This window comes from Sceloporus occidentalis, unplaced genomic scaffold, assembly GCF_023333645.1.
Source record: "Sceloporus occidentalis isolate IW3139 unplaced genomic scaffold, rSceOcc1.0.p SCAF_6, whole genome shotgun sequence".
Lineage (NCBI taxonomy): Eukaryota > Metazoa > Chordata > Lepidosauria > Squamata > Phrynosomatidae > Sceloporus > Sceloporus occidentalis.
This window is the reverse complement of record NW_028316986.1, coordinates 50,622,324-50,638,860: the sequence shown is the minus strand read 5'-3', so window position 1 is coordinate 50,638,860 and position 16,537 is coordinate 50,622,324. Positions and strand designations below refer to the sequence as shown.

The window sequence follows — 16,537 nt, the reverse complement described above, 5'->3', positions numbered from 1 at the left end:
CAAATTACAATAGAGTTAAAAATCAAACCCTAGACCTACCACCCCCCCCCCCATTCCCAGTACTAAAACAGAATTAAACAGTAATAATATTAAAACATTAAAAACATTAAAAACATTGAACAAACAAAAAATAGGCAGAAACATTGGTGGGGGGAAATAGACAGATGAGGGGACAAATATCTCTATATCTGGGGAGGGTAACTAAGTTGGAAAGGCCTGCCAGAAGAGATCCGTCTTGAGCACTTTCTTGAAAGCTGCCAGAGTGGAAATGTGACGGATCTCCTCCGGCAGGTCGTTCCATAGTTTAGGAGCAATAGTGGAGAAGGCCCTCTGGGAGACAGATGTTAGCCTAGATTTTTTTTGGCTGTAGTAGATTTCTTCCAGAGGACCTTAGTGTGCGGGACGGACAATAGGGAAGAAGGCGTTCCCTCAAGTACTCTGGGCCCAAGCCATGTAGGGCTTTAAAGGTAATCACCAACACCTTGTACTTTGCCTGGAAACTAATAGGCAGCCAGTGCAGGGACTTCAAGACCGGTGTTATATGGTCATTCCTAGAAGTTCCCGTGATCAATCTGGCTGCCATATTTTGTACCAGCTGAAGTTTCCGAACTTGGCACATGGATAGCCCCAAGTAGAGCGCATTACAGAAGTCCAATTGAGAGGTTACCAGTGCATGTACTACTGTTTCCAGGTCCCTCGGCTCCAGGAAGGGGCACAGTTGGCGTATCAGACGAAGGTGATAGCAGGCGCTCTTGACTGTCGCATCCATCTGAGCTGTCAGTTGGAGCGACAAGTCAAGAAGGACCCCCAAGCTGCGAATAGAATCCTTCAGGGGAAGTGTGACCCCATCCAGAACTGGCTGACACAACTCCATTCCTGGATTCGGGGTTCCTATAGCAAGTACCTCCGTCTTACCTGGATTCAGCCTGAGTCAGTTTTCCCTCATCCAGTCCATTACCGCCCCAAGACAGGCATTCAGAGGAAAACCCTTGGAAAGGGGAGAAAATTCCTACCCGGCCCCAAGGCGACCAGAATTAATTTTCACACTGATGTCGAGGCGGGAGGGTGGGCCAGCGTTTGAAGCCAAGTGAGAGGATGTTGGGCAGGCAGGCCTCAAGCAGGCCTCCTCTCCCAACAGCCAGCAGAGCATGCTGTTTTCCTTTAAAATGCTGGTCTCTACAATGAGAGGCCAGCAAAATCTCCTCCCCAGCCCAAAAGGTCAGGGAGAAGCATTGGCCCCATACAGACAGGCCAAAATAAAGCTGCTTCAAGTCACTTTGGAGGTATGCTGTTTAAATGATGCATGCGTCCTAAGAGTCTGGAAGCCACGCCAAAGCCACGATCCAGTCCTAAGGACTTGAGCACAGCTTTGGCGCGGCTTCTGGACTCTTAGGACACGTGCATCATTTAAAGAGCATACCTCCAAAATGACCCGAAGCAGCTTTATTTTGGCAGTCTGTATAGGGTCTTCGTCTCCACTGAAATAAGCTACTTTGTCTTTCATATTCAAACCACCTTTCTGAGATCCATCTAGGAAAGGGAAATGAGCTTATCACAATGGAATACATGGAACTCAATAATTAAGGTGAAACTGTAGCCACAAACAGGGCATGCAGAGAGTAGGAGCTCAGTAGAAGGTCTAGACCCACTTCACTTCCCTCATTCCAACAGACTTCTGGAGTTTCATTGTTAGGCAACAAGACTTCTACTGACTACTAGAGATTACTATTGTTTTTAGTATGAGTCTTGCTGGTTTCCAGAAAGAAAGCAGTTCAGTTTTCATACATGTTTGCTCATAATTTGGTTATGGGGGAAACTAGGTTTGTCACCATTACATAGATTTTCTCTGTTCTCAGGTAAATATATAGTGGTAATAAAGAGACTGTCTTCTTTAAATCCTGTTTTGACTAATACAATCTTTTTTCTTCAGTTGGACACTCCAGTGAATGCAAAAGGACCTGTAGAGCTATGGCTGATGGATTTACTGAAAATGCAGCAGTCATCATTGCATCGTGTAATTCAGGCAGCATTTTATCAGATTAGTGATCCAGGATACCAGCTGCTGAACTTCCTTTATCATTTTCCAGCTCAGGTGAGTGGTCTGAAAAGCCACTGGGATTCCTTCACTGAAGCATAAATTGAAGGGGCAGGCTGGATTTGTTTATATTGCTGTATGGTGGACAGATGTCATAGTGTAGTCAACACTCATGGAGTGTGATACTGAGAGGTTGCTTTGGTGTGGGGAATATGTGACCCTCCAGCCCCACATTAGTTATCCCCAGTGGCTCTAGTATGGGAAAAGAATAAGGGAGGTAGTTAACAAGCATACACCCTGTGAACTCCTTAAAAGCAGTAACACCTTCTTCAGACACATGGTAATTAAGGCCTGAAACACACAGTAAAAAAGAAGCAGCAGGCTGCATTGAGGAAATGGCATTTAGATGATGCATGCCCCCAATGTGGCTTGAAGCCACTGCAAAGATTCACCCTGTGAAATTATCATTAAAGGAACCACAGTGAACTGCTGAGGCCTCTAGAATTGAATTCAGGATGAAAGGTGCCTGAGTTAGACCACCTCACCATCCTACATAATTCATCTGGATGTGAATTTACAGATGCAGTATGTGCAGAGAAGGCTTTCTTTGCTGTATGTATTGCCACCTTATAAGAACAAAGATGTTCCCGTATATCATTTGGAGCAATGATGGCAATAGCCCTAGTCAGCACTTGAATAGCCAAGGCTTCAACAGGATTGGCCATGATGCCAGCTTTAAATCCTCCTAAGGGATTCTGGAATCCTGATAGATCCATTAGTCCTCAAGGGCATATCATCTTAGTAAATCCAGCACTGCTGCAGGGACAAACAGTAGCTGTTATACTAACTTTGACCAGGAAATGATCTGCCCACAACATTGCTGAGGTATTAACCATCTCCACCCAGAGATCCATATGCACAAAACTGAAAACAGCATAAATGTTGAATATATGGTTCTGAGACCAATTGGGATAGGCCCATGTGTGTCACGGATGCTGACAGACTGGTCTTAAATGGAACATTGAAGTCACCCAAGATCAAAAGTCTGGGTGACTTCAACACCATCTCTGGACCAGTTCCTTGAGTTCAGCCAGGGAATCTGACAGGTAGCAGGATGAATGATACATGAACAGAATTCCTTTTATCCATGGTCTTCAGACTCAGGTATACACATTCAATGTAATTCAGTTCAGTTCCCTAATAGGTAGTCTGTTCAGATTAAGATGATCTTTACAGATCACAGCTACTCCACCCCACTGCCCACTTTTCATCACCTGCTCACTAACACAATACCCTCTGGGAGAGCATGGATTAATTTGGGGGCACTGTAATCTCCCAGACACGTTTCTGTAAAGAATGCCAGGTTGGCATCCTCATCCATAAAGAAATCATAGATTATATGTACAACTGCTCCTCCTAACTCATGGATCTTGGATTTACTCCCTTGAGAATCCACAGAGGAGCAACCTTCACTATTTTCAATGGGGTGCGTGCTTGGCGTGTGCGCTCTGAGCACATGCATGGACAGCGCCCCATTCAATCCTATGGGGCTTGAATACACGTGAGCCTCCATTTTCACGGGGGATGTGTGTTCTGGAATGGATCCCCCGTGAAAATGGAGGGCCAACTGTACTTTATTTTTAACTAACCTGACAGGGTGAATAGAAGGTAAAACAGGGATTAAGCATTTTCCATCATTTGATAATCACTTAAATTAATCATTTTAAATTATAATTTAATTATAATTGTATTATTATTATTATTATTATTATTATTATTATTAACCTTTAATTATAATTATTAAATTACAAACTCTTGGGCTGTTTGTTATTAATTGAAATGCACTATAAATGTTCATATGCATTGTTTATTATGTGTTAAATTTATAGGTAGGGCTGCTGGGAATTCAAATGCTGTGGACTCATGATTCAGAAGAAGCATTAACCAATGCGAAGGATGATAGAAAAATTATGTCAATAACCAATCAGAAATTTCTAGATATCCTAAATACACTTATTGGCCAGACTACTCATGATCTTTCCAAGTTTGACAGAGTGAAGTTTGAAACTCTCATTACCATTCATGTGCATCAGCGAGATATCTTTGATGACTTGGTAAAGTATAACTATACATTTCTGAAAATTTAAAAGTAATCCATATCTAACTGTTCAAGGTACACTATCTAGTACTGCTATTTGGTTTAGCCAGGATTGGGAGCAAGACTCAAAACTTTCAACAGTGGCTGGGAGGAGATGGAATACACCTCTGTTAGTCAGATTATCTGAAACCTCTCAGATCTTCATTGTAGGTTTAATGATATTATTATGGACTCCAAAAGTACTTTAAATCAGGGGCACCTCAATGGTTTACTACCTTTATAAATATTATTATTATTATTATTATTATTATTATTATTATTTAGCTTTATTTATAAAGCGCTGTAAATTTAAACAGCGCTGTACATACAATCTTTTTAATTGGACAGTTCCGTGCCCTTGGGCTTACAATCTAAAAAGACATGACACAAAAGGAGAAGGGAAAGATGGTGGGGAGGGGGCCTCTCGGGTTTATCTTTAGATAAACCCCTGTCTCAAAATATTGATAGAGATTCGTTCCTATATCTACTGGAATTAATACCAAGCCAAGAGATCCCATTTCAGCTTTCGGTGGTGCAATATGTTTAAGGGTTAGTGGTAGTAAGATTTTAGGGCAAGGGGCAAAACTCAGAATAAGACAGAGTATGAACGTGTACAGAAGCTGATGCTTGGAATCATTAGTAAAAGAACATGTTTACTGGAAAGAAAGTTTTATTAGACTGAACTATATGGGAGAGAGGAAAAGTGAGGTCTGCTACCTCTACCTATACAACTAACAGATAGAGAAGAATGGGTATGAGAGGATGTGAAATCAAGCCTGAGGTGAGGAAGGAACAGAACTATTCCAAAAAAGTAGAAACACATTAGGGAAGCTGAAACCCCTATTGTTCCTAATGGCAAATAATAATTTGTGTTAGTATAGTTGCACTCATAATAATCACTTCCCAGAATGAAGGGCATAGTTTGGAATAAAGCCAATACTAAATTGAAAGAAGCCACAGTATTTGAGTAATATTTCTTGCAAGTTATTTTACTATGCCTTAGTAATCAGAAAGAACGGTGCTTCTGACAAAATATCAGGGTCAAGCAAGATATATAATTGTGCATAAACCAGCAACAGGCCTGGTTTTGAAATAATGTTGAGGAAGATCAAGAAGGATCATTATTGTGGCACACAATAAGGTGGGCCTATTTAACACAATGCACATTAGCAGCTTATAAATACGTTATAGTGCACACACTGTAGTTCTTATATGTGGTCTGAAAGGCAGTGGGTGATGATGAATCAATGATGTTAGTATATCTTCAGGCCATCCCAGACAGAAAGCAAAAGAGATAGCTGACAGTTACAGTGTGGACTATGATTTAATAATAATAATAATAATAATAATAATAATAATAATAGTAATGTATATGCCGCCCAATCACTGGGAATCCAGGCGGCTTACAACAGAGGGGATAATAGACGGTTCCCTGCCCTCAGGCTTACAATCTAAAAAGACACGACACAAAAAGAGAAGGGAATGGTGAGGGGGAAGGGGATCAGGTCCAGCATTCTTCTCTCCCTCTGAGGCCTGGACCAAGGCAGATGGACCGGAGGGAGGGCTCTGCTTCTTCCAGGCCAGCCCTGATGGAGCTGGGCCTGCCTATTCTCTCCCTCATAGCCCGAAGGATGACAGTTATGGAGGGAGGAGCCTCTTTCTTCAGGCTAGCCCTTATGGACCTGGGGCAGCCTATTATCTCCCTTATAGGCCGAAGGATGACAGTTATGGAGGGAGGAGCCTCTTTCTTCAGGCTAGCCCTGATGGAGCTGGGCCAGCCTGTTCTCCCCCTCATAGGCCGAAAGATGACAATTATGGAGGGAGGAGCCTCTTTCTTCAGGCTAGCCCTGATGGAGCTGGGCCAGCCTACTCTCCCCCTCATAGGCTGAAGGATGACAGTTAAGGAGGGAGGAGCCTCTTCCTTCAGGCTAGCCCCGATAGAGCTGGGCCAGCCTGTTCTCTGCCTCATAGGCCGAAAGATGACAGTTATGGAGGGAGGAGCCTCTTCCTTCAGGCTAGCCCCGATGGAGCTGGGCCAGCCTATTCTCTCCCTCACAGGCCAAAAGATTTAGGATTACATGAATAATCCTCAGGGAGAAGACCTGGAGACTTTCACTTAGGGATTTAGCTAAACAGAGTTGATTGTAATGCCCTAACTGTACATAAATGGCATGAATTGTATAGTCTTAAAATGTCCTGATTTGGCAGGAACAGTCCTGATTAATCCTCTGTTATCCCTCCTTTTAAGCTGCTTTTAAAATGTCCGAGTTTTTATCCCCTTCTCCCACTTTCCCTTTTGTCCTGTTAATTTTATTTGCTGCAAAATGAGTTCAAAGTGCAAAAGTAGCTTGCACTGAGTTAACTCAGCAGTGGGGGAAGAGGAAAGGAAGAGGCAGAATCTTGCCTTTCCCAGTAGGCTCAGGAAAAAGCAAACAGCTGCAGCCTCTTCTAGCTTGTCTGTTCTTCGTCATTAATAACTTTTGACATCTTGATCATAATGTGGCAGTGCTTTGTACATATTTTTCAGTTTTCATCTTGAAATGTTGGAGGATATGTGATTAGGCTCCAAATCTTAAAATGACAACAGATTTAAAGATATACTGTGTAGCTCATTAAGAGGCAAATTGAGAATGCGAAGGATCCAGATAATCACCCATATTCAAAGATTTGAAACGGTTGTACAATCTAGTTCAGCAATCCTGCCTGCCTTGGAAAACAGATCTAGGGTCTTCACAGCTAGGAGCATTACTGCCTGAGGCCATCTGCCTAATTCCAGTTCAGAAGGTTTAATAGGAAAATTAGTAAATCGGTTTGTTTTTAATCTGAAGCTTTTTATAGTGATTGGCAAGAAGACTGGAAGATGGGAACCATAACATTATTCAATATTTCTAACAACAATATTTAAGATTGTATTCATTATTGACTAAATAGATTAATAATGCAATATATTAAGAAGAGATCAGTAATAAAATATATACAAATGATTAATAATTCAATAATCTAGGAAACAATATTAATCTATACAGAGTATTAGTGGGAGAGTTTATAATATTATTAGTAGGAGAAAAACAGATGCTGTGAGAATGTTTTAAGTAACAGTGTGAGCACACACTTTAAATTAATCAAATCATGAATGATAATTCTGTACAGCTTTGGTATCACATGTGTTTATTTCTCTTTTTTAAAGGTTAAAATGCATATCAGATCAGTCACTGATTTTGAGTGGTTAAAGCAGAGCAGATTTTATTTTAAGGAAGATGTTGATCAAACACTGGTATCTATTACCGATGTTGATTTTATTTATCAAAATGAATTTCTGGGATGCACAGATCGTCTGGTTATAACACCTTTGACAGACAGGTGAGAAGAGGAGATTTATTAAATACTAAATCTGCCTTAGGAAATTTTAGTACTCCAAAGTAGGGCACTAAATCCTGCTTCTTGAGTGCACTGAATTCCTGCATTGATTGCCAGATTTGATGAGAAATTTGTGTATTATAAAAATTCAAAATGTAAAATTCACATCACTCTGCTGCATTTACAGTCTTTCAAATATACATATATGTATACGTATTTTACATTGAAACTGTTTGAATTTGCATTTACAGGTGTTATATTACTTTAGCTCAGGCGCTGGGAATGAACATGGGAGGAGCTCCAGCGGGACCTGCTGGTACTGGTAAAACAGAAACCACAAAAGACATGGGGAAAGCACTGGGAAAATATGTAGTAGTGTTTAACTGTTCTGACCAAATGGATTTCAGAGGACTGGGCCGAATTTTTAAAGGTAAGACTTGACATAGTGAAAATGAATAATAAAACCAGCAACCCTTAACATAACATCAGGTACACTACTGTTCTGCTATTCTGTTTAATACATCAGACAGAACCAGCAGTTACTATACATCACAAAAGTTTAGTCAAGACTAGTTTTTGGACAAACCGAGAAGAATCAGTGGGCACACAAGTATGGGTTGAGGTACCATATTCAGGATGCAACTGATAGGAAGTTATAGTTTCATTGAATGCAGAAGGATTTATTTGATAGTAAACATTGTACTACCAAATTGTAGGGAAAAAATATTATCTTGGGAGTATGCCCAAAAAGAAAGAAAGAAAGAGAGAGAGAGAGAAACTGAGAAAGATGCAATCTCTTGTGTTTGGACTTTCTTTATGAATGATCTGAATGGCTTTGATCCAGTAGAAACCCATATCAAAGAAGCTAAGATTTTCTATCTATTAGTTGAGGGTCTGTGTGGTCAAAGAATGTTCTTAAACATATTGCTTTACTAAGTTTTTGAATTGCCAGCACAGAATGGAGCATATCGCTCAGCATTTTAAATCTGCTCCAGCCTCCCAGGCTGGAGCCGGGATGTGGGATGAAGGTGGGGATTATCACACACTAAATCATCACTGAATCGCCAGCCGCCATCAGCCCGGGTTCCAGTCATGCTCTGCCAGCACTTTTTAGAAGGTAAAAAGCTTTCTAGCTTCTAAAAAAAAATGCTGGCAGAGTGCGGCTGGGACCGAGGCTGATGGTGGCTGGCGATTCAGCGGTGATTTATTGTAAAATAATCCCTGCCTCGATCTCACATCCCAGCTCCAACCCAAGAGGCTGCAGATGGTTTAAAATGCTGAGTGATAATCTCCAGTGTCAAAGAATAACAAAGTGAGTGTTGGGGAAGGGTGAGGGCTTTTGATGGAAGGAAGAGCAAAGAAGAGTGAAATTAGAAATTAGAGTAGATATGTCTACTAAGTGTGGGAATGCCTTCATACAGAAGAATATGTAATATGCTGTAAATAAAATCCAGTGTTGGATTTTCATAGTTCTCAGTTTGGCATGAAAAAGCATCTGGGTTCTGTCTGCACTGGTGTATGGTAGTGTAGAGCTGCCCTGACCCTTAAAGCAGACCATGACATCTCAGCTAGAAAAAGCTCTCTTTACATGGTCCTCACATGGAAGCACATTATACGTTTAAATAAACCAAGGGCCCACTATCTCTGCCTCCAGATTCAGTTGCTTCCTTGGCCCTACCTCTGTCTGTGCATTATGGCATAGATATCTGAGCTAAAAAAGTTTAAAACACAGGCTTCTATGTGGTATGGAGCCCAGGGAATATACGGCAGGGCATGCAGCCTTTTGAAAAATGAGAAGGGACTTAAAATTGTTGTAAAAGAGCAGTACTTTGTACACATGGGAGTACAGATAGTTGGATACAGTGGGATTTGCTTTTGAGTAAATATGCATAGGATTAGATTGTCAAAATCAAGGAAGTAGCAATGTAAATTAGAACAATAGTTTTTATGGAAGACCAAGTTAAGATTAGATATAATAGACAGAACCAGAGGTGGTGTAACGGTTTGATCATTGCACTATGACTCTGGACACCAGGGTTTATTTTCTGCTTAGCCATGGAAACCCACTGGATGATGTTAGGTGAGTCACACACTCTCAGCCTCAGAAAACCCCATGATAGATTCACCTTATGGTCCCCACAGGCCAGAAACGATTTGAAGTTATACAACAAAAACAAAGCTGAGAAAAAGGATTATTAAGCATACTTTGCCTTTCTTCCATGCACCATCATTTCCTTTCTACAGAAAGAATATAAGCAATATTTTTCTCATTCTTGACAAGAAAGTGTGTCTTAACATGTCATTCAATGTGAGACTTTTTAAAACTATTGACTGAGAATTGTTTTCATTGTTTTATGCATGAGAAACTGTCAGCACAACAGCTGGGGTCCAACAACCACTGTCAGCAACTCAAACGAATCCTGGGGTTAAATCAGACTCTTGGAGCAGAGCTGGCAAATTTCCAGAAGCCGAAGCGTGGCTCCAAAGTCCAAGTTGGGATGACAGAACTGGATGTCTTCCAGGAACAGCAGCAATGCAGGAACCTCCGGGGACACACAGCAAACCGATGCTATAGCTTCTTCTGATAAACCACCAGAGAAACTAAGTCTCCCAAAGTGCTCTTTATTCACAGTGCTATTATACAAAACTAGATCTCTAAAACTCCAAACCATACCAATCCAACTCCTTCTACAAACCCACACCACACCCTTGCAACCCCTGGGCTTATATAGTCTCCAGACCATGTGGTCTCTCAAACCCAGTGAGTTCAGGTCTGTAGCCATGTCATGTGTCTCCTGTGCAATCTAGACACATGGTTTCATCATCCATGGCTATGTGCACTTGGACACTGAAGTGTCCTTGAGCCAATGAGCTTCAGCTGTGCTGATCAACCTTGCCACTCTGCTGAATGTTCATGGCCAAACACACACACATCAAGCATTTCCCTGTGTGCTGTGTTTTAACCCTTCAAATCCCTGACAGAAACATTGTATAAACTGTTTCTCCACAAAATATCTATTTTGCACAAAATACAATGCTTTTTGTACAAACCTGTTTTCTCCTGCCCCCAAATACCCTGAAATGTTGAAAATCATCAGGAAAAGTATGCTGACTCATACCTTTGGTTAGTGGGCTTTTGACAAAGAGTGAGAAGAGACCACAAGAGCCATCCACTCCAACCCCAATGTTTTATTCTTACATATGAGAGTGCCAGAATTTGTACCATTCAGAATGCTGCCATCTGGTTCCCAACTCAGCAAAGAACTAAAACTAAAAATGCACTTTGTGTGTGTGTCTGGTTATTTATGTGTATATTTGCAAGTGTGCATGCACATACAAACAGTTTATATTAGGGTAACATATACACAAAAATAAATTATATTAATGAAAAACACAAGAAATATGTGTTTTCATGCAGAATCTCTGACAATTTTTATTGCACAAACTGCTGTAAACACAGACTGAAACAGACATGCAGCTAGAGAAATTAGTAATCTGGTGAAACTGAATTAATAGATCCAGCCATTTTTTTCCTGACAGTAAATAACGCTCCTAGATTCTGTACAGGATGACATTCAGAGCAAGCTGACAATGGATGATACTACCAGATCACTTTTCTATAACATCAGCATACAAACCAGAAACAGACTAGAATGTTTCTTCTTTGGGTATAGTTCGAGAAGAATATGGTGCTGAGATGCTGTAGAAGTACAAATCCATTAAAATAAGGATATAATTGAGAAAAAAATCATTTCTTTTTCAGGTCTTGCACAATCTGGCTCTTGGGGATGCTTTGATGAATTTAATAGAATTGAATTACCGGTGTTGTCTGTAGCAGCTCAACAAATTTATATCATTTTGACAGCAAGAAAAGAAAGGAAAAAGCAATTCATATTTTCTGATGGAGATGTTGTAGATTTAAATCCAGAGTTTGGAATTTTTCTGACAATGGTAAATTTATTAAGATAAGGTTTTATAGTTTTTAATTATTGATGAGAGAAAATCAATCATACAGTGATTAATACAGTCTACTTAATGTAATTTACATGTGTGGCTGATTACTTTGTTTAACTTAGCGATATATTTGCAAACATTACAGTTATAATTCAAAGACATAGCTATGTTAGTCTGGAAAGTCAGTATGCAAAGGAATCTTCTAGCACCATTGAGACTGTGTTTCCTTTGTTACCCAAAGATGTGTCCATTACAGTTTATGCACAGGACATGAAGGGGAGAAGAGTGAGGGGGTGTGATAATCTTCCCCACAATTATGCTATAACCACATTTTAATCACATTTTCATGACACTTTACTCCCCTCTGATAGTATCCTGAATGAAGGAAGATGGCAACATGAACTTCTGTAGACTTCAGTCTACTTTCTCAGATGCATACATCCGAGCAAATAGGCTCAGGTCTCTTTCAGTTAGTCTCAAAGTTGCTATAGGACCTCTTTGCATTATAGTTATAGTAGATTATCGCATTCAGTTTTAAGCGACTTATCCCCAATGGGATAAAGTCGTGTTTAAGTTTAAAAGTGGGTATGATTGCACTCAGCCGCAGCTGAGTGAGTGCAACCCATCTGCAGCTCGGATTTTAGCTGCACTTGTCCTGTGGCTTTTGAAAAACAGCAAGCTCCCGTTTTTGAAAAGCGGCAGCATAAGGACAGCTGGGATTAGGGCTGCAGATGGGTTGCACTCACCCAGCTGCAGCTGTGTGTGATAACACCTGCTTTTAAAACGAAACACATTTTTATCCTGTTGGGGATACGTCACTTTAAATTGAATGCAATAATCTCCACAGTAATTAACATGTCATCATTAATACAAAGTCTTGTTTTCCCCCAAAATAAATCCAAATATTTGGCCAAACTGAGATGCACTTTTTTCTGTTTTAAGGATCATAAATACAGGTAAGCCAACCAGGTATGAATGATGTGCTTCTTAAAATTAATAGCCAATTTTTAATTAAGATTGTGCTTGTTTATGATAGAAATGAAGACTTTTTGGCACTTTGGCCAATTTTGGCTTTCTTGGATGTTTTACTGAGCCTTCAGAGGCCTCAAATGAAGTGCTGCCCCATAATCATGGGTCCATGAGAATACAGCTCCATTTGCATTGCTTCTGTTCCTTTCTCTTCAGGCTCCATAACTCCTTACCTTCTGAGTGTGCCTATATACCTGTTTGTCTGCTGTCACCTCTGTCTCCTTTAGTTCATAAAAGGAACAAAAATGTAAATTGTGAATTCTGCTTAAAAAGTTGCTGAACCACTGCAGATTGCTGGGGAATCATGAGGCATCCAAAACAGCCTTGATTAGGAAAAAACAAATAAAATTCATCCCATGTGCTTGAACAAAGCTTTCAGCTTGAACAAAGCTTAAATGTGGAATGGATACAAACCTTCTAGTCTCCATAACAACTGATCCTGGTACACATTGAACTACTAGAAAATAAATTTAAGATAACTATTATGACTGTGTGTGTGTGAGAGAGAGAACACCAGTATGAGTGAACAAGGGAAAAGTGTGTGATGTGTGTCTTCTGGGTCCCCTCTGCATATGGTCTTCAGAATTCAAAAGGTTGTGACACCTGTTCAAACTCAATACATAACATTGGCCCACAATAAAGAGTACCGAGAAAGGGGAATAAAGTCTTTTGCCTAGATCACAACCTCAAAATATTGGGGTGTGTTTGTGTGTACCTGCCCACCTTCACGTTGCCTGTTTTGCTAGTTCCTTCTGCTAAAATATAGTCTAGAGTACCTAGTATTCATGGCTAGTCTCTCATCTAGATACTAACCAAGTATGATCCTCGTTAGCTTCCAAGTTCAGACAGGATCTGGTGCCTTTAGGGTATTTTAGTTCAGGCTAGCCTGAAGAAGAAGAGCCCTCCCTCCAGTGCATCTGCCTTGGTCCAGGCCTCAGAGGGAGAAAAGAACTGCTGGACCTGATCTCCTCCCCCGCTCACCATTCCCTTCTCCTTTTGTGTCGTGTCTTTTAGATTGTAAGCCTGAGGGCAGGGAACCGTCTATTATCCTCTCTGTTGTAAGTCGCCCGGATTCCCAGTGATTGGGTAGCATATAAATAAATCCTATTCTTATTCTTATTATTATTATTATTATTGAAATCAAAGAGGATACAAAAATATGACAGAATTTAAAATAATTAAAAATATTACAGCATCAAAACTATTCCAAATACTTTGACTGCAACTATAATGAGTTCTATGTTTTTATTTGTAGAATCCTGGGTATGCTGGCCGCCAGGAATTGCCGGAAAACCTTAAAATTCAATTTAGAACTGTTGCAATGATGGTTCCAGATAGACAGGTACTGTGAATCAACATGCCATAATCCCATAAAATCAGATTTAGTAGGCATCATAATTGTGAAGTACATACATTTCATAATTTTCACATGATCTTGTTTTTAAATTGAACTACAAAGGGAGGGAAATAAACGGGGGATGGGGAGGGAAAGGAGTGTAGCCTTGGAGTGACAAATGAAAGCTTTGGCCAAAATAAGAATTATGCCACTTCCCCCCCCCCCCCACACACATATCTTTTCCATTGATTTCCAAATTTCTAACATAGCACTAACTTCAGTTGAACATTTAGAAATACAATTTAAGCATCCAAAGAAAAGGGATAAGGAAAGTTACCAAGGGAATGTGAATACAGCAAATTACTCTGTTGTTTTACTCTGAAGTTCTGCATTACTGGATATTTGGGGAAACTAGGGCCTGTTACAGACTGCCAAAATAAAGCTGCATCGGGTCTCTTTGGAGGTATGCTATTTAAATGATGTATGGGTCCTAAGAGTCCGGAGGTTGCGCCAAAGCCACATTCCATTCCTAAGCACTGGAGTGCAGCTTTGGTGCAGCTTCCGGATTCTTAGGACCCATGCATCATTTAAACACCATACCTCCAAAGAGACCCGAAGCAGCTTTATTTTGGCAGTCTGTAACAGGCCTAAGAAAATTTTCACCAGGTGTGTGTGTAGAATTCTTATTTGGGTAGACAATGACCTCATTTTGTCCCCTCACCCAAAAAGAAACATCCCTGGGAAAAAGGAAGTACACAGGATAGGAACATTGATTAATAATATCCAGTAAAATATAAACTGACTACTTTGAAGAATTTCCTTTTTCTTGAAGTTGACCTATAAATTGCTGTTTAATGCACTGGTAAGGCAGTAAAATCCTCTGACCATTAAATGATAGCGTATTTATGTTTCCAGACCTAGAGTATGAAGCTATTTGTAAAAGTAAAAACATGCAGGATCCAACCATGTTGGCCCTCAGTTTGATTTCAGTTTACTGGGATATACCATTTTAAAATATTTTCCAACATCTGTTAATTCTTAACACTGTACTATTTCAGATAATCATGAGAGTGAAACTTGCAAGCTGTGGCTTTATTGAAAATGTCATATTGGCTCAGAAATTCTTTGTCCTTTATAAACTTTGTGAAGAGCAGCTTACTAAGCAGGTAATATTATAATACCATTGGTAGCTATTGACAGAAAGAGATCATAACTCACAACAACCAGCAAAAACAGAATCTCTTAAATTGTTCAGGTCAAAGTGGAGGCTGTCTTATAAATACGTAGGCCACGATCTGTTTGTTTCTGGCTAAATGCTATGAACAGGCTGCCATTCCATTACTGGATAACAGTGGCATCACTAGGCGCAAGCAGAGGTGCAATCCACACTGGGTGACACTCCAGGAAAGGGGTGACACCCGCTCAGTCCCCCTTCATAAAGAGAACGATGTGCCTACACTGAGGAAGGCTGAGCGTGACCCCCCACCTCAGTGCCACTGCCACGTTCTCCTCAGGAGAATGATGTGGCCTCACGAATGAAGTGTGCCGCCTCCAGAAGCCCTGCTTCCTGCCAGCCCTGCCCCCCACATAGAATCATAGAATTGGAAGAGACCACAAGGGCCATCCAGTCCAACCCCCTGCCATGCAGGAAAGCTCAATCAAAGCATCCCCGACAGATGGCCATCCAGCCTCTGTTTAAAGACCTCTAAGGAGGGAGACTCCACTACACTCCAAGGGAGTTTGTTTCACTGTCGAACAGCCCTTACTGTCAGGAAATTCCTCCTAACGTTGAGGTAGAATCTCTTTTCCTGTAGCTTGACGGCATTGCTCCGGGTTCGAGTCTCTGGAGCAGCAGAAAATAAGCTTGCTCCCTCCTCAATATAATATCCCTTCAAATATTTAAAGGGGGCTATCATATCACCTCTTAACCTTCTCTTCTCCAGCCTAAACATCCCCAGCTCCCTAAGTCGTTCCTCATAGGCCATAGTTTCCAGACCCTTCACCATTTTGGTTGCCCTCTTTTGTACACGGTCCAGTTTCTCAATGTCCTTCTTAAATTGTGGTGCCCAGAACTGGACACAATATTCCAGGTTAGGCTTGACCAGAGCAGAATAGAGTGGCACTATTACTTCCCTTGGTCTAGAGACACTATACTTCTATTGATGCAGCCTAAAATTGCATTGGCCTTGTTAGCTGCCGCATTGCACAGTTGACTCATGTTCAATTTGTGGTCTACTTGGACTCCCAGATACCTTTCACACATAGTCTCGTTCAGCCAGGTGTCGCCTATCCTATATCTGTGCATTTCATTTTTCTGCCCACAGAAGTCCCACCTCTGTACCAGGTGACACTAGTTGTGGGGAAACCTCTGTTCAATAATATTTTCTTTTCTTTTCTTTCTTAGGTTCATTATGACTTTGGGTTGAGAAATATTCTTTCAGTGTTGAGGACTCTTGGCTCTCAGAAGAGGGCAAGGCCAGATGACAGTGAACTGAGTACTGTCATGAGAGGGCTAAGGGACATGAACCTCTCTAAACTTGTAAGTTTGTCTGTTAAGATTCTAGTAGGCTGAACTGGAGGGGATACAAACTATTTTTTCTTGAGCATTGTTTCAAAATGCATTTTCTAATGAACTAATACATTTTAGACATTCTAAAATTAATTTTAGGAATCCAGACATAGACTGGAT

General features: G+C 40.7%; 1 protein-coding gene across 3 annotated transcripts in view; it reads left to right on the top strand.

Moving 5' to 3' along the window:
- Positions 1 to 16,537, top strand: part of DNAH8 (dynein axonemal heavy chain 8) — a 203,483-nt gene that overhangs the window by 85,551 nt on the left and 101,395 nt on the right. For all 3 annotated transcript variants that reach the window (XM_089529590.1, XM_089529589.1, XM_089529591.1), the window contains exons 41-48: positions 1,931 to 2,092; positions 3,925 to 4,149; positions 7,360 to 7,532; positions 7,781 to 7,959; positions 11,293 to 11,480; positions 13,768 to 13,854; positions 14,907 to 15,014; positions 16,253 to 16,387. In XM_089529590.1, the coding sequence (XP_089385716.1) occupies positions 1,931 to 2,092; positions 3,925 to 4,149; positions 7,360 to 7,532; positions 7,781 to 7,959; positions 11,293 to 11,480; positions 13,768 to 13,854; positions 14,907 to 15,014; positions 16,253 to 16,387 (1,257 nt within the window). The remainder of the gene's footprint in view (positions 1 to 1,930; positions 2,093 to 3,924; positions 4,150 to 7,359; positions 7,533 to 7,780; positions 7,960 to 11,292; positions 11,481 to 13,767; positions 13,855 to 14,906; positions 15,015 to 16,252; positions 16,388 to 16,537) is intronic.